The sequence below is a fragment of the Pangasianodon hypophthalmus genome, chromosome 29 (assembly GCF_027358585.1).
Source record: "Pangasianodon hypophthalmus isolate fPanHyp1 chromosome 29, fPanHyp1.pri, whole genome shotgun sequence".
Classification (NCBI taxonomy): Eukaryota; Metazoa; Chordata; class Actinopteri; order Siluriformes; family Pangasiidae; genus Pangasianodon; species Pangasianodon hypophthalmus.
The window spans coordinates 15,397,535-15,425,205 of record NC_069738.1 but is presented as its reverse complement, the minus strand read 5'-3'; the positions used below and the strand labels follow the sequence as shown (position 1 = coordinate 15,425,205).

Here is a 27,671-nt window from a genome sequence, read left to right as displayed (position 1 = left end):
CTGAGTGAGCGACAGTTCTGTGGGTGGAAACACCTTGCTGATAAGAGAGTCAGAGGAAAATGGCCAGATTGGTTTGAGCTGCCAGGAAGGATACAGTAACTCATATAATCACTCTTTACAACCGTGGTGAGCAGAAAAGCATCTCAGCATGCACAAAACATCGAACCTTGAGATGAATGAGCTACAACAGCAGAAGACCACATCAGGTTCCTCTCCTGTCACCCAAGAACAGGAATCTGAGGCTCTCATATGTACAGACTCACTGAAACTGGACAGCTGAAGATTAGGGGAAAAAAATCACCTGGTCTTTTTCCACTCTTCAGCTGTCCAGTTTGAGTGAGTCTGTGCCCCTGATCGCCTCAGATTCGTGTCTTCAGACTCTTGACGTGTATCTGCATTGTGCTGCTGCCACGTGATTGGCTGATTAGATAACTGCCTAAATAGGCAGGTGTACAGGTGTTCCTAATAAAGTGACTATTGAATGTATGTATTGTAGCAAAATGGATTTAAAAGTTAGTTCCATTTATGTACAGATGTTTATAATTTAATCATTTTCAAATTGCGAAATGTGGTTAAGTCTTAACAGTCTTAAAATATAATAGATGGAGAGAGGAAAAGTGAAGGGATGTAATAGATGCAATAAAAAACTACAACTCTGATAACCCGAGCTCCGGATCAGACCAGGGACCCTGAAGCAGTGAGGCGGCAATGTTAACACTTATCTTAAAAAAAAATTAAAATAACTCCTGGACAGCATCAGTGAAGACCAGAGATCCCACTCTACAGTAATAAAATCTTTAATCAGACATGATAGCGCGGATCTACGCACAGAAGTGCCTGAGCTAGTTAACACTGTGGGGAAGGAAAATAAATAAGTGAACTGAAAATACTCTAAATGATTATCACTTTATTACACAAAGATAAAAACGACAAGAGAAAAGTGACCTTTTGTTTTCATGTCTTTGTTTAATGGGTGCTTGTTTTATGAAAGAAGAGGACTATTACACTTTGTGCATATTTCAGAAGACCTTAGTGTGACAAACTTAGCACAAAACAATATTAGAAAGCACAAAGATTCCCATGATTTTTATGCATTGTGTAATTCTTTACAAATGTTGTCCTGGTCTAACAAACACCGCATACTATGCATGCTCATTAATGGCAGAGAACTGATGTTGCACCAGATTTTTCCGTATAGCATCATTTCAGGTCTAACAGGTGAATAAGAATGTTCACTTTGTAGAGTAAAAATAGTGGACCACAGAGAAGAGTTAGGGTCAGTCTTGGCAAAATGCAAGGTGACAATCAAACAAATCAGTCCCGCTAAATCACTACAAACCGCCGTCAGGAGATCCACTACAGTCTGCTTCACAGGCCAGGGTACAAATTCTTCCCAAACACTTCTGATCAATTCAGTTTTGCACAGCCACGATGTACTACTGGTGCAACTACACAGATTTTCTCACGTTTAAGAGTGCACACTTCCGTTTCCGACAGCAGCTCGTCAGGACCAGCGTCCACAGTAAGGTTAAGAGTGATGAGGTGCCGCATTACACAACCTTCCTCACCAGAACTTCAAAATACCATTGATGGAAACAGAACAGAAAAAATGTGCACTTCTAACAGATTAAATTAAGAGAGTGAATTATGAATTTTTTAAGCCAGTGCAACTATTAAACCAGAAACAGGACCTCCTCGAAAAACCTGAAATTAGATAACATCAAAATATATCCCGTGTTTGCCCTATTGTCCGGAGATCGCTAGCTCTAATCCTGATGATGCCACAGCCATCCGTGGTCTTGAGCCAGGGGAGCAAAACTGGCCGCGCTCTCTGGGTGGGAGGGGCATACTCTCTCTCTCTCCTGTCAATCACAGCGACACTAGCCAATCATGGGTGTCTGTGAGCTCATGTATGCGGAAGAGGGTAGATAGCGCTTTCCTCTGAGTATGAGTTACGTTAGTTTCACGTGTCTCAGAGGAAGCACGTGTCAGCCTTCACCCTTCCGGGTTGGAAGCTGTCGTGGGAGAGCAGAGAGCTGACTGGTGGGTGACAAAATTAGGGAGAAAATGGAGTTTAAAAATGTTTGTGAAAAAATAATCCTTGGGAAAATGACAAATTCCAGTATTTCCAAATACATTCACAATCTTGGAACGTTCTGGTTTATCTGTATTTTTCTTCCTTTGTTACTGACTGAATAATTTCCAGGACATTTGTAAATGAAGTTCATGCATTGTTAAATCATAATACAGAGCTGAATCAGCAACAAGGCCTAAATTATGTAATGCAGGATGAAGTTACAGAGAGAAGCGTAATGAATTCTCAGCTACTCGACCGAGGAACAACTGCAGGTCATTGCTTTGGTGAAATTCGTGCCAGACAGACACTTAGTTTCGAGCTTGGCCTGTGCACACATTCACAGAATTAAGAAGACAAAGCATACAGTATTAATATATTTGCCTTTCTACAAATAGATGCATAGATTGCCAAGATGCTGGTTTTGACTGTTAAACCATACAAAGTGAATTAATTCATATTAACAACTGAATTTAGCTATGAAAGGGCAAGCTTTTTTTTTTTTTTTAACTAATCTATAAAATAAAGGTGTTTCTGTCGGCTAATGTGAGAAAAGCACAGACACCATTATGGATGGAATGTAGAACCTGTCAAGCCCCTCACAGGACTTAACCTACTGACCTGGTTTTTTATTACTATTTTTAAACACCATATAATGTGTGAGAGAGAGAGAGAGAGAGAGAGAGAGATAAGAGAGAGAGAGATAAGAGAATGTCACATTTGGCACATGAAAAATATAAAAAAGTGATTGGATTCACATATTGTACATCACAGTATACACACATTTTTCAAACCGAACCTGGGGACAAGGTGTGGGTCTGGGGTACGTTTGGTTTTAAAACGTAGCAGGTAATTTCCCAAGCACTGGACCACATGATAGATAAACTGAGCCATGGGCAGATGTGGGAGTACATAGTTAAAGAACATAAAGAAGGAAGGAGGGGTAATCACCACCCACTAAAGACCCCAAATGACATTAAAACAGCCACGTCTTTAAAGGGCCTGCTCCAGGACATGATCAAAAACACACGTCCATTGGACTACAATCATTCCACATAGATTTGTTCATTAAGAACCTGGCTAGAATTTCACAGGAACCTCACGAGACAGCACCTGAATTACTAATCTGCACATACACACTGTTGCTGTTAAACTGTACGGTCACCTGTTACACACACGTCTGCTGCTGTAACCCTGCACTCACCCCTGCAGCCACACGGCGCGAGGAAGCTGCCAGAAGTCATTCACTTAGAGCTGCTGATGTCAGGTGACACTCGGCGAAGCAAACGTTAGCAGCGTGAAGTGGGCGGGGCAAGAGACGCAACAAAGAGGAGCACAGTCGAGAAGAAGTGGAGCAATCTGGCAAGGGACTGTGCCACGTTTCTTTTTTCTGGATTGTGAAACCGTGTTTTTTGGTTTATTTTATTCCTAGCTCCTAATCGCTGTGCTGCCACAAGCTGAAGTGTTTACCCAGAATGCAACAGTGCTGGTGTTTTTTTTTTTAAGCCCAGGCAGAAATTGTGAAGCATAAAATGTTGTCTTCATTCTGATACATAGCACAGAAGCATTTCCCTCAAGAATTTTATTTTTAGTGGGAAGACATTAGATTTGTGATCAAACGGGTGCGTTTATATACGTCCTGTAGCTAAGCTTGTGTGAATATCACAACAATGGCAGTAACCTGAAAATACAGAAACACCCACAAACACCCAGGGTATAGTAGAGAAAGAAAAAAAAAGTCACTGGCGGTGTAGCATGAAGGAGCAAGCACACCAGATTTTTGTGAATTTATTTGCCAGGGTTGAGCAAAATCAGATTATGATTAAGGACAGTCCTTGAAGGAAACTAGTGATTTGGTGAACAGCTAACCTTGCTGATGCTGACTATTCTTTTCAGACTGCTAAGTGCCTTTAGCGTGTTAGCTCATTAAACAGAATATTATTAGGAGATTCATATAGCTAGTTTGTAACAGCTCTTCAGCTCCCGCTAACCAATTCCATGGACATCCTGCTGTATAAAACAGGGAAACAGTAATACAGTGATAACAGGCAGTTACTCCGTGTCGAGTCTTCCTGAAAGACAGGACTCCAGCACCGTGCTCTTGTTTTCTATTGGCCCACAATTCTATTCCAAGATTTGCAGATTCATGGGGTTAAAGTTCATCGACATGAACTCGGCACAAAAAGCAAATTCGGAGACGGTAGATAAGGAGAAATAAACTGCCACAGGAAGCAAATTCTTTTCTTTCCCCTGCATAGCATGTCCTCTTCCATTCAAGTGAACTGGCTCTTTCACCAGGCAGGTTTTATTCGCATCAGGCGTGACCGCCGCGTTAGGGTTACGACGAGTGATGAAACTTCACGTCCTGATCATGAGAGCTGTGCATTCAGCTCATGAGCTTTTCGAGCTGTAGTGAGAAAAGAAACGTACCAGCTGTAATTTTCTCGTAGCAGATAAAAACACACAATGCTGAGCACCATTATCAATACAAAGGCTCTGAAAGTGGAAGTGTAAAACTGAAAACAATCTTGAAAAGCCTTATTTGCAAAATACGAATATCTCTCGGCGTGTCCCCGATGTAAAATTTCCCCTCTTCGTTTTCTGAGAGATTAAAGTCTTTTTGGCGCAATACTAGCGTAGGAGACGACGCGGGAGGGAAAAGAAAAGGAGAGAATAAAGGAAGGTGTAAGCAGGAGATTGAACAGACACAGTGAAGCCCCAATGTCCAGGCTACCGGTACACCCTGGTGCAAACCAGATACAACTGGCTAGAAAGTGGTCCAGATTAGGTCAGCTGATGGGGAGCCTCCAGCATCTCCATGAGGAAGGTGTCAATTGGGGTATCGCCAATCAGCTTGAAGAAGAACAGGTGTTCCAGACATTTCAAACCAATGGAGCGCAACGCTGGCAGTCGGAGGAGGAGCTTGGCAAACCTAGCAAACAGGAACAGAAGATATATCACACTATACTCACAGTGGCTGATATTAAGAATGTGAATATTACAGTTATTACATCATTACCGTCAGACAGATTCAGTTATGGTTCAAGTAATAGTTTAGTATCATGTTTAACGTTCCAATAGTAACTCTCTACACCTGTCACAATCACAAAATATTAGATAATATACTGTAATGATGTCATAGTGTCATCATAATATTGTCATTTTGTTGTTTAGCCCCAAGTGGACAAGAGAGTGTAAATGAATGTAGGACATTTTAATTTAAAAATGGATATACAACATATACATAATGTGTATAAAAACAAAGCCGTCTAAGTGTGTTATGTGCATCATGTAACTGCAAAATATGAAGAACTGATTGAGGAATACACTGATCTTGTATTTTCTGTTATAAGATTACAATAAACCAAATGTACAATTATGTCTACTTGTTTCTGTTTAAAATGCATTTTCTGTTCATTCTGAATATGAACTGAAGATGTTACGAGGTCCACCCTTACACAGCGACGCTGGGAATAACGTCACTGTGTGCTTCGACACAGCCAACACCTTTCACTGTTCTGCTGAATCTGTGACTGGGGCAGGACAGCAAAGTGTTTTAAATTACCGTCTAATAATATATAATATAATATATACAATATAATCACCATTAACTTTATTTGTAAAATGTTAGATTTCACACTTCACTGTATACCTTCTTTTATTCAGACAAAATCTTTATCCGTTTTCTCTTTGGGCTGAAAATTAACAGTGCTGATTTGCGGGGCTTTCAGGGCGTCCGTTAATATCAGAGCTCAAAACACCAAATCACAACCGTCAATCATTCCAGATTCATATGTTGACTGGTTCCCTCGACATTTTTATTATGGAAAAAACTGCCCCTTTGGCACATTTTTGTTCTCCAGTGTACTCCAAACTGCATAAAGGTTGACTGGTATGATATAGTCATTTAAATATTTATTTTTTGTAGAGTAAGCACCTGCTTTTGGTCGGAAAAAAAGTTACATTTTTGACTATTTTTGGTCGAAAATGTTCAGTAGCATCCCTAATAAATATAGTTAACTGATGTTACCTATTTAGGTACATATATAAGTATATTTTATAGATTTAAGATAGATTTTATTTCACACTAATGAACTCCAACTCTATTTGATCAGCTCACCTTTCAAGGGGGGAAATCGAGAGGAGACAAAATACTACTTACGTGAGGCGGGGAAGAGCGCGGGGCAACTGTCAATCATTCTATATTCATATGTCACTTGGCTCATTTGCTGTTTTTATTTTGTCTACTTTAGAGTGATCATTCGCAGCAGTGTACTCCGATGTTAAACTGTTGTAGTCTACATCCACTTTAAAATAAATGAACCACTAACCACATAACTCCATTATGAGAAGGGAAATAGGAAGGTCTAAGTAAGAAAATCCAGAGTTCCCAGTTGTAATGAAAGTAAACGGCTGCCAGTGATTGCTCAGAGCTACCACTCGTGTGTGTGTGTGTGTGTGTGTGTGTGTGTGTGTGTGTGTGTGTGTGTGTTTGTGTGTGTTTAGTAAATTTAGATTTACAGTTAAGTTTGTGTTGGAATGAAACATTAATAGAGATGGCATTAAGCCTACAGTTTGTGTTCATAATATCAAACACAGCATTAAGGACTTTTAATATTTTACTATTTTACAGTAGCTCTGTATATCTTATTAATGCTGTGATTCACTATTTAACATGAACTGTAACACAGGCCACGCTGGAGGTTTGGTATAATTCGACCCCTGCCTAAAAACAGCGCTGTTTCTTCATATAAGCAGTTGCTCAGGCCGACAAACAGACATGAAAAAAAAAAAAAAAAAAAAAAAAAGCACACTACTATCATGTAGTGTAAGGTTTTATATATCCGGCAGTAGCAGGGGTATGAAAAGAACAGAAACTGCAGTTCAGGTAACTAAATTTTGTAACTAACAACAGAAGATCACGACCAAGCAGTGATCATGAAGCGTTCATATCTATCTGAGGTAGAAAATGATAAAAGCAGAGGAGGAGAAACACGTCCAAAACAACAGAAAGAACTTAATGCTAATTAATTGGATTTAGCGAAATTAGTCTGCTTTCTTGGGAAAAAAAATGTGGCTAAGTAGCCAGCTAGCTAGAATCTAGAGTAAGAAGTGTTAGGCTAACACTCATTACGTTGCTAGCTCAGTCATATTAGCGATAATCACAGCAATCCGTTATCAGTTATTTTTTATCTTAATTTTAATACATATTTTATTTCACTCATTTAATATAATTTACTTGTAAAGTTGTATACAGGTGTTCAGTTGTTTTTATTTTATTGTTTATTAAACAGTTTTTCTCTCATCCAAAATAATGTAAAGTAAAGTATTCACTCTGTTCGTTGTTGCGTATAAAATGAGGTGACTGGAGTGGATGAGCGCGCGGAGGAAATGTTCAGAAGCGGCTCTGCCTACACAGTTAGCAGCTACGGCGCGACACCAGAATGGATCAGGCTTATTTTTTATATCCAGACCTTCTGTTCAACACGCAGGTGTACAGTGGGTTAGAAAGGATTCAAACTCCTTCAGCTTTTACACACTTCAGTGTTACAGATTTCATTTAAACGGATTTTTTTTGGCCACCCTTAAAGACAGCAAGTTTTTGCAAATTTACTAAAAATCAAAAACTGAAATCTCTCCTGTAGATCAGTATTCAGACCCTTATTCAGTACTTTGTAGAAGCTCCTCTGGCAGCACTTACAGTCTTCTTGGGTACGTCTCTCGCTTGCACTCCTGGATTTGGGAAGATCCTCTCAAGCTCAATCAGACTGAATGGGGAGCGTCTGTGAGCTGCCATCTTCAGGTCTCTCCACAGATGTTCCATGGAGTTCATGTCTAGGTTTTTGCTGAGCAACTCAAGGACGTTCAGAGACTTGTCCTGATGCCACTCCAGCGTTGTCTTGGCTGTATTCATCCTTCTCTCATTTCTGACCAGTCTCTCTGTCCCTGCCACTGAAAATTACCGCCACAGCATGATGCCGCCACCACCATGTTTCACCGTAGGGATGATATTAGCCAGGTGATGAGCAGACATAGTGATTCGAGTTCAGCCCAAAATGTTTTTGTTTCAAGAGAATCTTCTCCCTATGCGCCGAGTCTGCCATATGCCTTTTATGCTGTCTAGCTGCTCTAGCATGAAGGCCTGAATGATGGAGTATTTCTGACAAGGTTCTCCTTCTGCCAGGTTTTGAGTTTACAGCTCTGTATTTCACAGTGATGGAGCCCACTGTGCTCCTGGGAACATAAGCTTTAGAAATAGATTTACTGTGAATCGTGGGACCTCTTACACACAGGTGTGTGCCTTTCAAAACCAAGGGGTCTGAATACTTTTCTAACCCACTGTAACCCAAGATATGAACGTAGTTGAATCTTTCAAGACCTACAAATGATAAAAATATTACCATGCTCCCCAAAATATGAAATAGAAGCATTCTCGGTTTACCAAACTGGCAACTAACTGAAAAAAAAACCACAAACAGAAGAGTTAGTACACTGTTTTCAGTATGTACCTGCCCTGCTGGTCAGGATATCTCTGTTTACAATAAGCTTCTAGTGCAGCATAGACTTTCTCTCTCAGTAACTCCACTTCACTTGGGTTTGAAAGCCCCTTTGCGTCTGTGAAACACATACAGACAAGAATAATTACGGAGCCTTGTGCTGTCAAATCAGAAAATTATCATTTGAAATACATTTGTGGATCAGTGCTGGACATAAAGTCAACATCTCAACTTACCATCGTTTTAGACAGTTTTAGAGATGTGTTTTATTAAATATTTCAGAACTTACATTCTCAAGCCAAATCCAATCCAAAATCCAAACTGTAAACTCGAGTACCTGGGTTGAAAAGGATGATGGCTCTTAGACACCCCAGCTCAGTCTTATCCATCTGCATATCCCTCATCTTACTCACTAGTTCAGTCAGCACCCTGTATCAGCACCAGGAAATGAGAAACAGACACACAGAGAGGCGATATAGTGTAGGATGACGGATTAGAAAATAAGGGACATGCAAAAGAAGTGACGGCACGTTTATGTTAGATGTCTGAATACAAAAATACTGGCTCAGAGCAGGAACATTTCTGACAAGTAACAAATTACAACAAAAAAAAAGTACATGATTCGAACCATTAACAGTATGGACACATTCAGAGACACAGACACACACATTGCTCTTTACCCACCTATAAAACATCATTGAAAAGAAAAAAACGTGTTTGTTTTTTGTTTTTCTGGCTTGGAATATTTGTGTTGTGTGGTGTGGCTTTATTACCTGTCAAATATGGCCCCAACCTCTGCATTGTGCGCACTCTCCCTGTGTATTCAATCACAATGTGTTATTACAATGTCAATACACAGATTATTACACTGTTAACATCTTCCTCATTTAAAGGTTGTGACTGTGTGCACCAGCAGAGACAGTGGGGCCCATTCAAGGAGTAACAAGCTGCAGGCTCTTGTTGAGAAGCGTTTTTTTCTGGGCTTGTAGCATCACGCAACACAACAGCGCAAAAACAGCTTTACATGACAAATGGCAAACTGCAGTCTTAAAGAATCTGCACATACAAGCGGAAAAAAAACTGAACACAACACAGCTTAGAGTGAAGCAAAGAAATCGAAATGACATTACGAGAAATCTCCAAAGACTAATGATGTTCATGTCATGACAAAAGCAAGTAGTTTAGTGTTACACAATCAGGATCAATGTATAGCGTTAGCATGAAACAATACACTGAGCAGGAAGCACAAGCATGAAGAAATAGGGCTAGTAATGAGATGGGAAAAACAATTTATTTAAATATGCAGTAGCTGGTACTATAACATTCAGCGTTAACTATCAATCATGCAAGTGAAATAAGAAAAGCATGTCTCCATTTATGGACAAGTGGTGAATACGGGACAAACAGGTCAAACATCAACTGGACATCAACTGGACGGACATCAGAGAATACTGAAGCAGGTGAATCTCAAACAGCAGCCTGCAACTAGTTATTCCAAGATTTATTTCAAGTACTGAGCATTAAAGAAAACTAAATGCAAATAGCATCTATAAATAAAGAAACTGCAGATTACAGCAGATTAACAGTGCTGTGATGAAGCTTAAGTAAAGAAATGTGTGTGTCTGTGTAGATATTTATCTATTATTTACATGAATGACTGACAGTGTGCACTTCCCACAAGCAGAGGAAATAGTCTTCTACAACTAGTAATACTAATAATATTAATACTAATAATAATAATAATAATGACAACAGTCACAAGTGGCGATCTGAGGGGCCAAGCACCCTTGACCATACATGAACATACTTATCAAGTTTTGTGATAAAAGCACAATGCTAGTTGTGTGAAATGCCTGCTGAAAGGTGATTGGCCGAAGGCAGCCATGTTATTGAAGAAATTCAGTGGTGTTTAAAAACCAGTTACAGATTATCACATTGATGCAGCAATTTCAGCTCGATCAGACTTTCGGTTCCTGAGAAACAGCATTTCGTCATCTCAACTTAACTCCGCCCCTTTCAATGATTATGCCCCAAACTTTGCATATCACCTTAAAATCCTAGGACTAGTTTGAAAAAGGAGGTTTTGCATATTATGCAAATTAGCAAAGAATCTAGGTGGGTGGTGCGAAATAGATCTTAAGGCTTTTTTTCTGTTTGGGAGAACCCAAGGAATCAGTGGAAAACAGAATTTTGTTTGTAGGACTCACAGTTCTCACAGAAGAAGAAGAAGAAGAAGAAGAAGAAGAAAACTCGTAACAGTTACAGTTAGGTTACAGGCACTTCATGCTTGGACCCCTAATAAGAATAGCTGCAAGCAGCGAGTGATGGGCCCAAGCACCAAGGTGCAGAAATGTCTGTTTCATGAGCAAGTGTTGGCATGTGGATGCTACGTCGTCACATCACTGAACATACGTACATGTGAACTCTGAGGCATATCACATGGCATATGAAAACATCTGAAAACATCTGCTGAAATAATAATAAACATCTGCTTGACGTACAGTGGAATTACGCCACACTTCCGGTTTGAGCAGCACCAGGTTAATTTACTGCCTCATCACCACAACACTGCTTACGACATCAGTTCCTTCACAGTTTTGCCCCAAACCTATCTTGAAAAGCTGCTGATCAAATCAGGCATGAAGCTGAAGAACCTTCTAGGAAGAGGAGTAAAAGGTTGTTTATAAGCCTCACTTCCTGTTGCCAGTGTTTGCGCTATGACAGTGAATCAGTATTGGTATGTGCATGTGATAATACTCCATCACTACACTGAGGTGAACTTTGGGCCACAATGCACCGATATAGAGTAGGATTATGCCATACTTCCTGATTGCATGACACGACATACTCGATTGCCTCCATGATCTGATTTGATTCTGATGAACCCTCTAGAAGGAAGTTTTTAAAAAGTTTGGTTTACTTCCTGCATGCAGATTAAAGTGTACACAAGACTGATTATTAAATCCCACTCTCACAGTCATCTTCTAATGAACATAGTTGGTTCTAGTTCCCAATTTGTAGACAAGTTTATTAATTTACTGAAGAATGAATGAATGGGGTAAATGTGTAGTGCAGCACCACAGCCAATGCGCTCCCTTGTTGCCTTTCTTTGTCCCGCAAGCATCAGACATGCTACTCCCGCCCACCACGAAGTAAAAACCGATCCTGCCAGTTTTTTCTTTGTTGTTCACAGTCCTGATACATACCTCTAACATAGATGTCATTACCTACGTTAGGTAAAACACTAAACTAGCTGTAAACATGCCTACTGACTATTCCGGAGTCAGTATTGAGTCAGAGGAGAGAACTACTCTGCTGAGACTCACCCTGGAAATCCTGTAATAGTAACACAAATACACAGCCAGAGTTAAAGCACTCAGACTACACACCGCCAGAGGAGAGCTGGCAGCCGGTCAGAGGGGCGAGTGTCACTTACATGGCAGGCTCTCTCTAAATTCCCCACTTGTTCTCTAGGTTTCAACCAGCGCAAACAAGAAAACCCTCAGTCAAACCTAAAGTCACTGGTATGGCAACAATTTGCTTTCACAATGCCTTACGGTCTGCAGATTATGCATGCGGTTAAGAAAACTGTACCATTTGTGCTACATGCACATTCCATATCCAACAAACACTCAAAAACACACATATTCAGGCACCACAAAATACTAGTTTTAACCCTAAAGCACTACTGTTTAACATCAATCTATCAGCCAGCTCTCATTGAACAGCTGCAATCACAAGGACATTACCTGATTACACGTTTTTTCTCTGTTTTAGAGGTCAGCGTTTGGGCATTCAATTCGTATTCTCAACCCAAAACACCAGACAGCAAGTGAACAGTATCTCAGAAATAAAGTGTACCTTTGCTATAAGAGGAAATAGCCCACAGTGGTTAGCAGAATAAGCAGTGGAAAACTATGCAAGGTATTATATGAGGTAGATCACAAGTCTCATTTATCAAAGTGTGTGTAGAGCAAGTTCTAAACATGTACACAAGAACTCCAGTACACATTCTAAGCTGCTCCGCATGCACACAGCCATTCATTTACATAAACACCCCCCAAATCACCATATGTGGTAAATAACTTCCCTTTAAAAAGCACTGTAACCTGCTTACAGTAATGCTTGTTGAGGATGACATGGAGCAATCTCAAAAGGTCTAAGATGATTAAGAGACAATGCTCAAGGCAGATGCGCTACAACTGCAGAAGATCACATCGGGTTCCACTCCTGTCTGCCAGGAACAGGAATCCCAGGCTGCAGAGGGCAAAGACTCACCCAAACTCGACAGTTTAAAGATTAGAAAAAGATCAACTGGTCTGATGAATCCTGATTTCTACTGTAACATGCAGATCATAGGGTCAGAATTTAGCATCAGCAGCATGAATCCATGGCCTCAACCTGTCTTGTGTGAACAGTTCAGGCTGGTGGTGGTGGTATAATGGTGTAGGGAATGTTTTCTTGACTCTTCCCTTCATGGCCACAATTTACTTGTGTAACTATTTAATGGCTACTTCCAGCAATGATAATGCTCCATGTCACACAGCAAAAGTCGTCTCAAACTGGTTTCATGAACATGACGATGAGTTCGGTGTTCTTCAGTGGCCTTCCCAGCTATCGGATCTGAATTCAATAGAACACCTCTGGGACGCGGTAGAACAGGAGATTCGCAGCATGAAAGTGCAGCTGAAAAATCTGCACGAACTGCGTGATGCGATCATCTCAACATGGACTGGAATCTCAAAAGAATGTTTCTAACATCTTGTGGAATCCATGCCATGAAGAATTGAGGCTGCAAGGAGGTCCTACAAAGTATTAGTGTAGTGTTCCTAATGAAGACCTTTATTTTAAACTCCTGGAAACAAAAGGGCCTCACACATCTGTATAGCTATCCACCCCTCTGAGAAAGAATTAATAGACAGAACATCTCCAACCTTTTGGGCTGAACTGTTCCATCATCACCATCACTCTGTTTACTTCCCAGCCATAACTATAAACACACCATTTCAAGACACTAGTGCCCTATATGCTGCTTTAACTATTACTAAGAACAGTGTTGTATGGAAGTGGAAACCTGAAATGGGCGTATATCTTGTGTCAGGGCCAGGTGTAGGGCTAAACAGATCTCCTTAACAGACTGCCTCTTCAGGTGATTTGTTAAGGTGATAATGACATAACGTTAAGTATGACATAATGAGCCTCTCAAAACACGTCTTAACTTTCTAGGTGAGTGCTATGGGCTGTAGTCATTTAGAGAGATGATGACTGTCTTAGGTAGTGTTGATACTGGGGTAGATTGGAGGCCGGTGGAGGACTAGGGCTTAGGCCAGGAAGTTAATGTAGATGTCATCTACATCTACAGAAGACATCTGCTTTTATGCACCAGTGATACACATGGTCTAATATTTGACCATCACTGCGTTTGTATTCAGAAAGTAATCAGATCCCTTCAATGTTCACTAATTTTCTTATGTTACTGCCATACTCTAAAACAGGTACAATGCTACGAGCTTGGCACACCTGTACTTGGGGATTTTCTCCCACTCTTCCCTGCAGAATGTCTCAGGCTTAATTCTAAACTTCTGCGAGCACAGTCTTCATACTTGCATGTAACGTGAGCATGACCACTAATCGAGCAGCGTCACATGACCAACACCAGAATGTACAGAAAAGGAGACGGAGAAAGTCTCAGAAGCCAGAAACATGTTTCACAGTAGAAATAAATAGAAGGCAATATGGGCATAACTCTGTTTTGTAAAGCGCTGGGAAAAAGGAAACCTTTGCATTATCAATATAATGGATAACTTTAGGGTTTATTTAATGAGTTGTTGTGGTTTACATCACCTACACTGTGTTTCCTGGGAGTAAAGTGTGTGATCCTGCAGGATTAAACTGGACATTATAATAAACTACAGCCGTTATACACTATATTGCCAAAGTTTTGGGACGTCTGCCTTTACATGCACATTAACTTTAATGACATCCCATTCTTAATCCGTAGGGTTTAATATGGAGTTGGCCCTTTGCAGCTATAACAGCTTTAACTCTTCTGGGAAGCTTTCCACAAGGTTTAGGAGTGTGTTTATGGGAATTTTTGACCATTCTTCTAGAGGCGCATTTGTGAGGTCAGGCACTGATGTTGGACGAGAAGGCCTGGCTCGCAGTCTCCGCTCTAATTCATCCCAAAGGTGTTCTGTGGGGTTGAGGTCAGGACTCTGTGCAGGCCAGGCAAGTTCCTCCACACCAGACTCGCTCATCCATGTCTTTATGGACCTTGCTTTGTGCTCTGGTGCGCAGTCATGTTGGAAGCGTGATTCGTCACTCCAGAGAACGCGTCTCCACTGATCTAGAGTCCAGTGACTGCGTGCTTTACACCACTGCATCCGACGCTTTGCACTGCACTTGGTGGTGTAAGGCTTGCAGCTGCTCGGCCATTTATATTTGGCTTACTCGGCTCGGAATATTTAGTAGTGAGGAAATTTCAGGAAATTGCAGTCTGCATGCCTAGGTGCTTGATTTTATACACCTGTGGCCATGGAAGTGATTGGAACGCCTGAATTCAATGATTTGGAAGGGTGTCCCAATACTTTTGGCAATATAGTGTACATACAACACTGCATCACGATTCAAATAAATGAATTTAGTTTGCCCCTAACTGTTTAAAATTCTACTATATACACTTGATGTACTTGGAAGAATATACTCTGAAACCCTTGATAAAACCAGCAGAAGAAATGTCACCACATCTCAACTTCTTAACAAGAGTCGTCTCTTCAGGTCAAAGAACAAGAAGAAAATAAAGACTGTGTAAAGACGGCTCAGGATGAGGTCCAAAGAGGCCGAAGATAAAGGCTGAGGGCAGACTGGAGCAAAAGAATTCATTCATGAATGAGTAAGGAGTTAAACCAGGTTTTACTGCCCTCTCCTGGCTCACACTGATGCACATGAGATTGGACACTGTCCTCAGTTCCTCCCTGTCCCTCTCCCACTCACACCGTACAAACATCAGAACATCTGTCATTGGACTGAAGACCCACTCCTCCCGTTTCCTCTCCAACCTCAGCCTTCTCTGCCTCCACAATACATCACGCACTTCTGAGTTGAGGAAATTCAGACTCAGCAGCGCTGCAGGACCAGATGGCACCGAGTTCAAGGTACTGAGGCTGCGTGCTTGAGCAACCGGGTGAAACTGTGCAGTTATGTTGAAAACTCCTCGATGTTGTTCCCCTTCCTATTAAACTGTACAACTCACACTTCGGGTCACATCATCTGCAGCAGCTCTCTGATGATACGGCCACTGTGCGGTGTATCGGGTGGGCAGGAGGACGAATACAGGTCCAAGGACTTTTCTGAGTGTGTGATAGTGGTGGACTTCAGGAGGTCCAAGCTGCCTGCTGTCTTAAAATGAATCGTTGATGCAGGAGAGGCAGTGAGGACATAAATACCGGGAGCTGCATTTATATGATGGACTGGAAAGGACTGCCACGGCTGGAGCAGTGTAAAAAAAGGGCCAAAGCCATTTCTACTTTCTGAAGAGAGCTTTACCCACAGCTAGAAGACATTCAGTAAGTTGATTGAGAGTGTTCTCATATAAGGCCCTCTTTAAAAGAACCTCAGTCCACTTTAACTGCTGGTACTCTTCAGCTCTTCAGTCCTTTTGGACTAATTTCTTAACCCATAAATTTCTTCTGAAGATGGCTGCACCTACACTTGCCATGTGCTTATAATCCACAATAATAAAGAAAGGCTACATATCTTTGCCTCGTTTTCTTTAGCTTGTTCTGGCATTGTATAAGCGTCCTGTCAATCCCCTTCACCTTCATTTTTTTTTTTGGAAAACTGTTCAAATACTTAAGTGTTTTTATGAGTTCTGATTAACTGTTTCTTCATATAATCCAACTCCTCACTCCGACCGCCGAGGAGACGCACACAACTCCTCGCACCACCAGGTTTTACGTTTTTAAGCTCAGCTCAGCTGTAACATAGCATGCGCAATGAAGGAGAGAAGACTTCTAACGTACTGTACTCAGACTGAACCACCTCCCGAGCTGATCCGAGTTTGGTTCGGTTTGGTTTTTGGGGGTCTGAGTTCATTTGGAGCGTTCACATACAGGAAAAGCACAGAGTGCGCTTAAACTAGCTGAAATGAGCAGAGGGTAAAACACCTTTATGAAAATATCTATATACTAACATAATAAATTACACATGTTCATAGTTTGTACTGATAACATCTAGTTGTTGACTTGCTGTTTGCTGAATATCCACAAGTTTAAACTGCAAAAACTATGATAGACCTCCATTTATAAAGTAACAATGAAAAAGGAATGAGGAAAAATATGTACGTAGTGATATTCATGAGTTAAACGACTGTCACTCGCTCAATTCTGCAGCTAAACCCCAGCACACATGCTATATACGCTAAATTAAAACATGAATCCACAATCTTCACATTTACAGTAACTACAATCTGAGTGCGTGACAGTGATGATTACCTATCGAAGATGGCTCCCACTCCCGCGCTATGTGCACTGTTTCTGTGGACGTGGAGTCCAGTGGCCAGCAAAATGCCATCCTTCACACTGATGGAGCGATGAGAGAATGAGGCGATCAGCAGCTCATTCCAACCTAAGAAAAAAAATAGAAGTGCTGTCAACAGTTTAGAAAAAAGCTTTTAGGTTAATGCTTCCGCACTGAAGCACGTTTGCGTGTCTGTGTAATGACAGGCTGATGTGCAGACCTCCAGAATCATAATCATGGCCATCATGATGCTCTTCATCACCCAGCTTTCCACTGAACACTGACTGACTGAGCAGGAAAGCATCAACACGTGAAGTCTAACAGCAAGCAAACGTACTTCATGTGTGGTTCAGGTTTCATTTATTTATCTTTGCATAAGAATGCAATTATCGTAAACTAATTTTGTGTTTGGGAGACCAATACATTAACCTGACTCATCTCCACCATTTTGTGATCTTTAATTTGAAATGAGGTCAAGGTCTGTTCCCAGAAGAAATGGGAGTGGTTGAGAGACCAATCATATCCACGGAAAATCTTAATCCCGCCTCCAAAGACTCAAAATTGAACTTGACTCTGTAATGCCGTCACCGTCCTCGCGCTCTCTCTGTTAACGATGCTGTTTAAACTCCATAAAAAAGGCTTGTCTCTGGTTGGAGCACAGCTGACCATCAAGACATACAGTATGGATGTAATGTTCTAATACTTGGTTAGTTAAAAGTAATTAAGCTAATAACTTCAGCACTAGAGATGCGTAATAATCCAAAATATTGTTTACTACAACAGACTACACCAGATAAGCTCATTATGTTATAACCTCTGCAGACAGCATACATAGCAAACAGGAAGCTCTTCGGACTCACACAGATGAAGATGGTGAGTAAATACACCGATTAGCCATAACATTAAAACCATCTGCCTAATATCGTGTAGGTTCCTTGTGCCAGTAAAACAGCTCTGACCCGTCGAGGCATGGACTCCACAAGACCTCTGAAGGTGTGTGTGGTTTCTGGCACCAAGACGTCAGCAGCAGATCCTTTAAGTCCTGTAAGTTGTGAGGTGGGGTCTCCATGGATCGGACTTGTTTGTCCAGCACGTCCCACAGATGCTCGATCGGATTGAGATCTGGGGAATTTGGAGGCCAAGTCAACACCTTGAACTCTGTCATGTTCCTCAAACCATTCCTGAACAGTTTCTGCAGTGTGTCAGGGAGCATTATCCTGCTGAAAGAGGCCACTGCCATTAGGGAACACCGTTGCCATGAAGGGGTGTAACTTGGTCTGCAGCAATGTTTAGGTAGGTGATACGTGTCAAAGTAACATCCACATGAAGGCCAGGACCCGAGGTTTCCCAGCAGAACATTGCCCAGAGCATCACACTGCCTCCACCAGCTTGCCTTCTTCCCATAGTGCATCCTGGTGCCATCTCTTCCCCAGGTAAGCGACACACACGCACCCGGCCTTCCACATGATGTAAAAGAAAACGTGATTCATCAGACCAGGCCACCTTCTTCCATTGCTCCATGGTCCAGTTCTGATGCTCTTGTGTCCATTGTAGGAGCTTTGGGTGGTGGACAGGGTCAGCATGGGCTCTCTGACCGCTCTGCAGCTACGCAGCTCCATACGCAGCAAGCTGCACTGCACTGTGTGTTCTGACTCCTTTCTATCAGAGCAGCTTTAACTTATTCAGCAGTTTGTGCTACAGTAGCTCTTCTGTGGGATCGGACCAGACGGACCTTCACTCCACACACACATCAGTGAGCCCTGGGAGCCCATGACCCTGTCGCTGGTTCACCGGTTGTTCTTCCTTGGACCACTTTTGGTAGGTACTAACCACTGCACACTGGGAACACCCCACAAGGCCTGCTGTTTTAAAGATGCTCTGACCCAGTCGTCTAGACATCACAATATGGCCGTTGTCAAAGTCACTCAGATCCTTACGCTTGCCCATTTTTCCTGCTTCCAACACATCAACTTCGAGAACTGACTGTTCACTTGCTGCCTAATATATCCCTCACCTTTACAGGTGCCACTGTAACGAGATAATCAACGTTATTCACTTCACCTGTCAGTGGGTTTAATGTTATGGCTGTGCTATTATCAGTGTAAATTAAAACAAACTTAATGCTTATGATAAAATTATGGATTTTACTATTTCTTTTTCTAGCATTTGATACTAAATATAATTAGTAAGTAAAACTACAGCTAATGTTTCTGCAGTTGTTTATCACTTGTAAAAGCACTCACTGTCTATTTAAATGTCAAACCAGCCATAGACGCAGAGATACTGTGAGAAGATGACAAGCATTTACCAGCACGTAGAAGGATGACCTGATCATCGAGAGCCAGTTCTGAGAAGTGTGGGATTCTCTTGGCCCACTCCACCAGAGTGAAGAGCTGCTTATCAGCTGCCTGGCAGATGTTCGTGACAGGATCATTCTCCTGGATGTGAGGGGGCAAAAGAGAGACAGGGGAGGGTAGGAGACATTCAGGGGTTAAACTGCATGTACACCACATTGAGAACTTCCACATAAATGCCTGACAGATAGAAGTGTTAGTGGTGTGTGGGTCAGTGACTCACAGAGCTGGTGCCTGAACTTCCATCAGAATGCAGCTCTATCTTCTGTTCCACAGCCATCTCCGCTTCCAGAATCTTCTCCACTGGCATCTCTTCATTCACTGCACTGGTGGACTCCACTTCTCCATCTCGCTCTTTGTTCCTCTGACGCTCCTCCTGAACAGCTGCGCGCATGCACAAACACACACACACACACACACACACACACACACACACACACACAAATGTTTGATATCTATACCAAACCAATACCCTGAATTCAATACCAAAACTGCTGCAGAGCTTTTTAAACTCTAATTCAGGGCTTTGTAATACCTTTTTAAAACCCGACCAAAAGAAAATTAATGCCAGGTCTACACCAGAATGAACCTAAAATAAATTCAAATGTGTGCGCTGGTAAAGTTAGATCAGATTTTGACATGTTCTGTGCTGTATAGCTCTGAAAACTTGCTGCATTTTCAAGTTCCCCAAAAGCTTCGGCCGGTGCGACTGAAGTGATTTTCAGTACCCGGCCCTAAGCAGCAGAAAGTTTACTGTATCCACTTTTAAGCAAAAATATTTTCCAAATATCACAAATTCTTGTCTTATTGAAATTTCCCGACCCACTACAGTGAAGTAGAAAGTGAAAAGCATCACTCTTACCCTCTCTCTTCATGCCCATGGCTAGACATTTCTGGTAGCGGCAGTACTGGCAGCGATTCCTCTGGCGCTTGTCCACCATACAGTCCTTGTTATCTCTGCATGTGTAGCTCAGGTCTTTTCTGACAGTGCGCTTAAAAAACCCTTTACATCCCTCACAACTGTACACACCGTAGTGCTTACCTAAAGAAATGACCAGACAAGACAATAAAAATAATAAACATCAGCAACGAGTCTCACGTCACGGAAGAAAGCTACAGCGTTAGCCCGGACTTCATAACTAATTAAACAGAGTGTGTACAGTCGACTTAAATCACTTAAGTGCACTAATTTGAAGACATACAGTATATGAAAGTTGAATGGATTCAAAGTATTTAGTTCATTGTAGATTAACTTAATATATTACCGTTATTACAGGGGAAAAGGTTGGTGAGTTTTATGCGTCATAAAGCCCACTGAATCCGAGTGAATCCGAGGGGCTGACGGTGAGAAGCGGAAAGGTTCGTTTTAACCAATCAGTGGACATCTTTCATCTGTTAGCTACCTGTTAGCTTGCTGCTTTTCATACTCCAGGGCCTGTAGGCGAGCGGTGGAAACTTTATTTTAACGTTAACATTTTCACCTGCTACTTTTCCCACAGTCTACTGAATTTAGTGAGCGTAAGTGAACTCCAGACTCAGGCAAAAATTCTTCTGCTACAGTTTAAAGCTAATGATAGATCTGTTAAAGAAACAGTTTAGAGTGTCATATTAATAAGAATGTTCATCTACAAACATTCCCAAAAACATATTTCCCCTTCCTGGATCATAATCTGTCTAACCAGATAGTTTTGATGTGATGCGAGTCTGAGATATGGACTGGAACAAGGTTAATGCATAAACACCGCATGAAGTGCCTCTGTGACCTGCAGCAGGTTTTTAAAGCAAGGCATGCATATTCTCAAATATTATCCAAATTAAAATAAAACACAAAAAGAATATATTTTTGTGTTTGTTTTCTCCGTAAATGTAGTTAATTGTAGTTAAATGAATAAAAAAAGTGGAATAATTGACAAAGCAAAAGATTGTAAGTTAAATCAGCTTGGCATTTAGTGTATTTAACTTCACATTTTTCATTACATTACTTACTTTTCTTAAGGCAACCAGTTTGCACACTGTTTTAAATGTAAATTCAGATTCTCTGGGTTTACAGTGTAAGGATATAAGGTTTAAGCAAACGATCTGAACGATCTGTGAAAATATGAAGTCTGATAAGAACTGCCTGAGTCACGCAACACCAGCTACAGCATGCATGCTAATCCAAATCACTGCAACTGGAGCGCACACGAACTCCAGCGTATTAATTACAGGACCGATCACTCGTAATGAAACCTGCAACACGAGCCAACAAGATTAAAAAAAAAAGGTCAGTTATGATTTCAGGTCATGTTTAACCTCACGCTGCTCAGAAGAGAAAAGAACTGCTAAGCAGGGCTGTAACGATCAGACCACACACACACACACACACACACACACACACACACACACACACACACACACACACACACACTTCTGATGTATCCACACCATAATCCCCCGTCCCTTCTCCCAATCTTTTCATTATTTCTGTCTGCACTTATCTGCACACATTTATTTGATTTAGTTCTGATTATTTACTATAAATCAGGATCTTGGCAGCCACAGAGGCCTAACCCGTGTAAAAACCGTGACCCTGGCACCCGGGTCATTAACCCTCCTGCGAGCTGCCCCGCCAAGAGGTCCAAGAGGCATGGTTTATTCATTTCTAGTCACCTCCAAAACTTTTTGCCTCCAGTCATGTCGGCTGATGAGCATGCAGCGCCTCCACTGCGTTACATGCTGGAAGCTACACAGTTCGGTTAAATGATCCTGCCGCGTGGAAAGAGACAGAAAACACCGACAGATCATCACTAGTCTATCTGGCACTTCTGTCTGACAGCGAAGCGAATCTAGCCAGAGACGACTGTGTGATTCTGTACGTATGTTGCCATAGCAACAAGGGTAAAATTTAGCATGGGTACTAGGATACAGTACGGGTAACATGGCAAAATAGCACAATGTAGTGTTAACTATACAAATGCAACAACTCATCAATATTACTGATAATGTTAATAATTAATAATTAAAAAAAAAAAAAAAGCTGTCAATGAATCTTATCAATTATTGGCTTGAAGTTTTCACTTCCCATCAAAGTCATTTATTTGGTATCAGGGAAAAGCAGATGGCGGATGCTGCAGAGAAAGGGTGGGTAAAAACATAGGAGCACTTTAGGTTTAATATAAAGTGCCTCTGCGGCTGGAGCTTCACGCCCGAGCGTTTAAACGAGGACGCTGCTTTCACGGCAGGAGACGAAGGCTCAGCAAAGCGAGTCATTTAAAGATAATAAAACAGCACATCATTTTTTTCTAACGTTTCCATAAAATACGTTTATGACTGTTTCGCTAAGAATTTTTAAATGAGACGCTAGTAAATGGGGGAAACGACACGTTATCTAATAAAAGCAGCAGCAGCTACACCTCCCGTACTTCAGTCATATCAGAGTCTAGCGCTCAAACAGAAACGGGAAAACGCACGGCTTGTGATTGGATAATCCTGTTCCTCACCACTGCAGCTTGTAGCTGATAAAACGATTAAACACTAAGAGACGTGTTCAGTTACATCCAGGACAGTTAAATATGATTAATCGTGATAAATGACCTTTTATGAAAATCATTACAGCGCAAAACGCAAACAGTGAGTAATTTTTACGCAGTAACTGCACTATAATGATGTTCATAACAGGTATATATACAGTATGATGAGCTGCGCTTGTGTGTTACACGTTAACCATCCAGGAATAAACACTGAGAAGTGGAAAATATTCCACACTGTTATTTAAACCCCACTCCTATACTGAACTGCGTCAAGGCCAGGCCAGCACCCTGCTCACTCTATTCCAGTTAATGTCTTCTAAGGATGAAGTAAATGTACCAGAGGAGCGATCGCCACAAATCGCACAAAGCCGTTTCTGGGACAGTGTGGGTCCAGGGCTGTGGCCTAAAAGTGGCTTCAGGCCAAACGGCGGCTTTACATCATCAGAGCTGCTGACGGCGTGCAGGCCGGACATGGACACAGTGGAGTTGATCTGGAAAGGGGAAAAAAAAATCATTTAGCTAACCAGTTATTACAATATTACAAAAGCTGTGCATGTGTTAATCATCCAGTCATCAAATCATCCAGTCATAATGTGTGTGCTTTTGTAAGAATACAACTTAGCGATAAAGATTTATGCATACGACTTGAAATATTATGAGTACGACCTCTTAGTTATGAATACGGATCAAAAGCTGAGACATGACATTAATAAATACGTCACTGAGGTCGACAAACTGGCTGAAGGATCAGTCAACGTCATCTCAGGTACAGTTTTTATTCTCTTCTCTGTCAAGCAAAGAGGTTTAATTGGTCTATGTTTTTAAAAATCTAATGTCATTAAGTATTCTTTTATTCATTTATAATTATTACTTGTTTCCCAATACTAGTTCATTCAGTTTTCCATTCTATGACATACACTACTGGATGTTTTATAATAATGCCCTCCAATAATAACAGCCACACACAAGCTTCAGTTCAAATGTTTACTGAACGAACCAAAACGAATTCGTCTTCTGCTCGATATATTTTTGCCTGTGACCCCAAAGACAAATTTCTGACAGGCATTTCTTACTTTTCTATCCATACTCATGAGACTGCACCAACAATATTTCAAATTGTATCCATAAACCTTACAATTTAAATATGATTTTACAAGTTATAGTCCCCTCCAAAAGTATTGGAACAGCAAGGCTAATTCTTTTATTTTTGCTATACACTGAAGATATTGCATTTGAGCATAAAAACATGAATATGAAACGACAGATCAGAATTTCAGCTTTCGTTTCCTGATATTTACATCTAGCCGTGTTAAACAACTTAGGACACGGCACCTTTGATAGCAGACCACCCAATTTTTAGGTGAGCAAAAGTATAGGAACAGACAGTCTTAAAGTAAATAATGTAGTAATAACATTAAGTCTCCTCTTCAGGAGGTGAAATGCTGCTCAGTTGCGTTAAGGTCGGGTGATGGACTTGGCCAGTCTAAAACCTTCCACTTTTCCCTCTGATGAAGTCGTTTGCTGTGTTGCAGTGTGTTTTGGGTCGTTGTCTTGCTGCATGATGAAGTTCCTCCCAATTGGATGCATTTCTCTGTAAACTGGCAGACAGAATGTTTCTGTAGACTTCTGAATTCATTCTGCTGCTACCATCATGAGGTCCTTCATCAATAAAGATTAGTGAGTCTGTTCCAGAAGCAGCCATGCAAGCCCAAGCCGTGACACTACCTCCACCATGCTTCACCCATGAGCTCGTATGTTTTGAATCATGAACAGATCCTTTCTTTCTCCACACTTTGGCCTTTCCATCACTTTGGTAGAGGTTCATCTTGGGACTTTGCAAAGGCAGTCTCAACGTCAGACACAAAGAAGAGCCACCAAGAACAACACTGAAGCTGTAGAAAAAATCTTCAAGGTGGCCGTGGATCAAGAGGGGTGATTCATGCCCTGGACACAAGCAGAGGACTGCTCACCCCCAGGTGGGTCGCCCGTGTGAGGGTATCTGATGATCTAAGACCCAAAACACCCTATAACCCTGGGTTCATCACTGATGATGTGTCCAAGTTGCACCATCTGGAGTTTCAAGAAACTATCTTAGTCTGGCCTTGCCAGTGACTTCCAGGAAAGGCTGGATGATGACCACGAACAGCATGGTGACGATTAGAGAGACAGGGGACAGCACAGAGAGAGGGCAACCGGGGCAGTGAGGGTTAGCACACCAAACTGCAGCTCCAGTAAGGAAGCACCCACTCAAAGCTACAGACAGCCCTTCAGAAACATACCCCTATGGGTGCCAGAGAAGGGGGAGAATGAGCACCCCGGACGAATGGAATTCCTGGTACGGAATATTGGCAACAGACTCTCGATGATGAGAGCAACCTGTTTTTGCTGTAAAATCTGCAAGAACCTGAGAAGTCTGAGGTTCCACCAAACCAAGATATGCTCATAAGGAGGAAGCAAGTGGAGCAACGCACAGATTCAGTGCCCAGCGCTGCTTCTGGTGAGACAGGAGGACCAGGCCTCAGAGTCACCCCACAGTGCCCAAACCGCCGAGCTCCACATGCTGCACCTAGCAGATGACCTGAACATCACCGTGTCTTGTGGCAGATCACCAAGGGAGGAAGGCGAGACAGGAGGACAGACCAGACCTCGCAGAGCTTCATAACATACTAAGACGGAAGGTAGGGAAGCTTCTCCCACCGACGCACTGAGTGGCACAGGAGAAGGGGCAGAGAGAGGGCCTGCAAGCGCACTGCCTTCATAACAAATCCCTCTGGAGTCACTAAAGAGCTGCTCGGGCACTAAAGTGGGACCGTTGCTCGCTCAGAAGAAGATATTAACCGCACCTCAGTGACACTTACAGCGACAGCAGGAGGGACGAAGATTCGGCCCAATGCAAAGAACTAATTACACCACCTGAACCCTTCTGATTCTTACTGCTGATGAGAGGTTTGCATCTTGTAACGGCTACAAATTTGGAAACTGGAAAACTCCCTCCAAGTCGAGTTGAATTATTATAAAAGGATTTCCAGAGCGACTCTCAGCAGCTCAGGAACATCTTGTACGTGACTAGATTGTTCTTCGCTGACTCAATAGTTCTTTATCACCATTATTAACAAACAAAACTCTTCCGACTTTAAAGCTTAGATTGCAGTGAAATTTGATGTAACTGGTGGATTCCAGCGCAACATATTAAAACACACAGATTTATGATTTTTCAGAAGCTTACCTGGGGACTGCTAATAGGGCCGTAGCCCACTGATGGTGTCCCAGGGAGGCATGGGGAACCTAGAGAAGAGCTGATGACTGAAAAGGGTGATCCCATGCTGCTAATCGGACTGCTGACTGCGGAAGTAACGGGTGGCAGTGAGGTCATAGCAGCTGCTGAGGGAACCAGTGCAGGCGATTGTTTCCCTGAAGGTGGTGACGACACAGAAGAGCTGTCTGGACTGCGAGAATCTGAAAAAGAAATTATTATTTTCTTCTACTTTGTAAAATTAAAATAAGGAGTTCAAAAGCCTACATGAGATTTACAAATGAAAACTCTATTTGGTAGCACACTGGGCAACTGAAACCTTCCGTGTTCTCACCCAGACCCATGTCTGGGTTACACCACGCCGGGGTGCGAGACCACCGCTACCACCCCGAAGTGTGTTGTTTTTGTTTTACCGCACGGTCTGGAGTGTGTTATTCCGCTTATACCACAGCGATTTGCCAACAACTAGTGTTTAATTTATAAATGAACATCACGCTTTATGTTGTGTAACGTCTGCAAGACAATTTAATTCCTGCTTATCAGTTATTATATAAAAACGATAAACACTCGTCATCTCATCAGCATCTCCTTTTCTCTCTCTTGAAGTTAATGAGACAAAAAAGCTTCTCAGCAGTTTATCGTGTTACCGAGAAACCACAAAGCGTAAACTCCTCTGTCCGCAATTAGATGTTTTTCTCTGTTAAACAGCAGCGATTTTTTGGTCTTTCATTATGGGGCACGTCCACCGCCATTAATATAAACCAATCAATCCTGTTATATAAACTTTAGCCACATCTTCTGACCAATCAGATTCAAGAACTCAACAATGCTGTGATATAAAATGAAATAACGTAAGCCAAACCAGTTAGCTCGATCAGCACATTAACACAGACTCAGGGAAACAATCCGGATTTTATCGTCTTCTAATAACGTTTCTAACGTTTGTGTTTGCGCCCTCAACAAAAAGTCAGCAAGTTACTGGCTAACATTTCAGCTACGATGTCGTCACATCGCACGTAAAAGATAACATTCAGGTCCAGTTTGTATCTCGATCTGTTTAACTATAAAGAGTTTTTTCTCCATGAGACATTCTCTCTGCTGCCACAATTCAACAATCCACATGTCTTTAAACCCTAAATCTTTTCTTTTTGTTATGCCATCAGCACCAGCATGATTATAATTTTGATATATAAGACTTTACTGTCATTGCACAGTACAGGTTCTCAGCAACGAAATGCAGTACATGAAATTTCTGATGTGCGATTTTGCCTGCGACAGCAAAATAAGGCCAAATATCATTCAGTGTAAAGCCGGCTTAACTCGCCTAATCGCTCTACTGTCAGACTACCACAGCGTTTTAGGGCCACTGTTTAAAAACAAAAATACAAGATTTCAAGAGTAAAGTCATTATATTATGACAGAATGGTGCATATCAAGCAACAAAAATAAAAATACACTACAAATAAA

The 27,671-nt window shown here is 41.6% G+C and overlaps 1 protein-coding gene across 2 annotated transcripts in view; it reads right to left on the bottom strand.

Moving 5' to 3' along the window:
• Nucleotides 1-2,648: 2,648 nt before the first annotated feature.
• The window catches only part of rxrba (retinoid x receptor, beta a), a 27,011-nt gene continuing 1,988 nt past the window's right edge, over nt 2,649-27,671 (bottom strand). Inside the window, exons 3-12 of one of the 2 annotated variants that reach the window (XM_034301509.2) lie at nt 26,178-26,407; nt 23,289-23,442; nt 20,305-20,484; nt 19,666-19,826; nt 19,397-19,526; nt 17,064-17,196; nt 9,345-9,386; nt 8,909-9,000; nt 8,584-8,689; nt 2,649-5,006 (exon numbers count right to left, since the gene is read on the bottom strand). In XM_034301509.2, coding sequence (XP_034157400.1) covers nt 4,859-5,006; nt 8,584-8,689; nt 8,909-9,000; nt 9,345-9,386; nt 17,064-17,196; nt 19,397-19,526; nt 19,666-19,826; nt 20,305-20,484; nt 23,289-23,442; nt 26,178-26,407 — 1,376 coding nt within the window. In that variant the 3' untranslated portion in view covers nt 2,649-4,858. The remainder of the gene's footprint in view (nt 5,007-8,583; nt 8,690-8,908; nt 9,001-9,344; nt 9,387-17,063; nt 17,197-19,396; nt 19,527-19,665; nt 19,827-20,304; nt 20,485-23,288; nt 23,443-26,177; nt 26,408-27,671) is intronic. The other variant, XM_034301510.2, reaches the window with a different exon arrangement.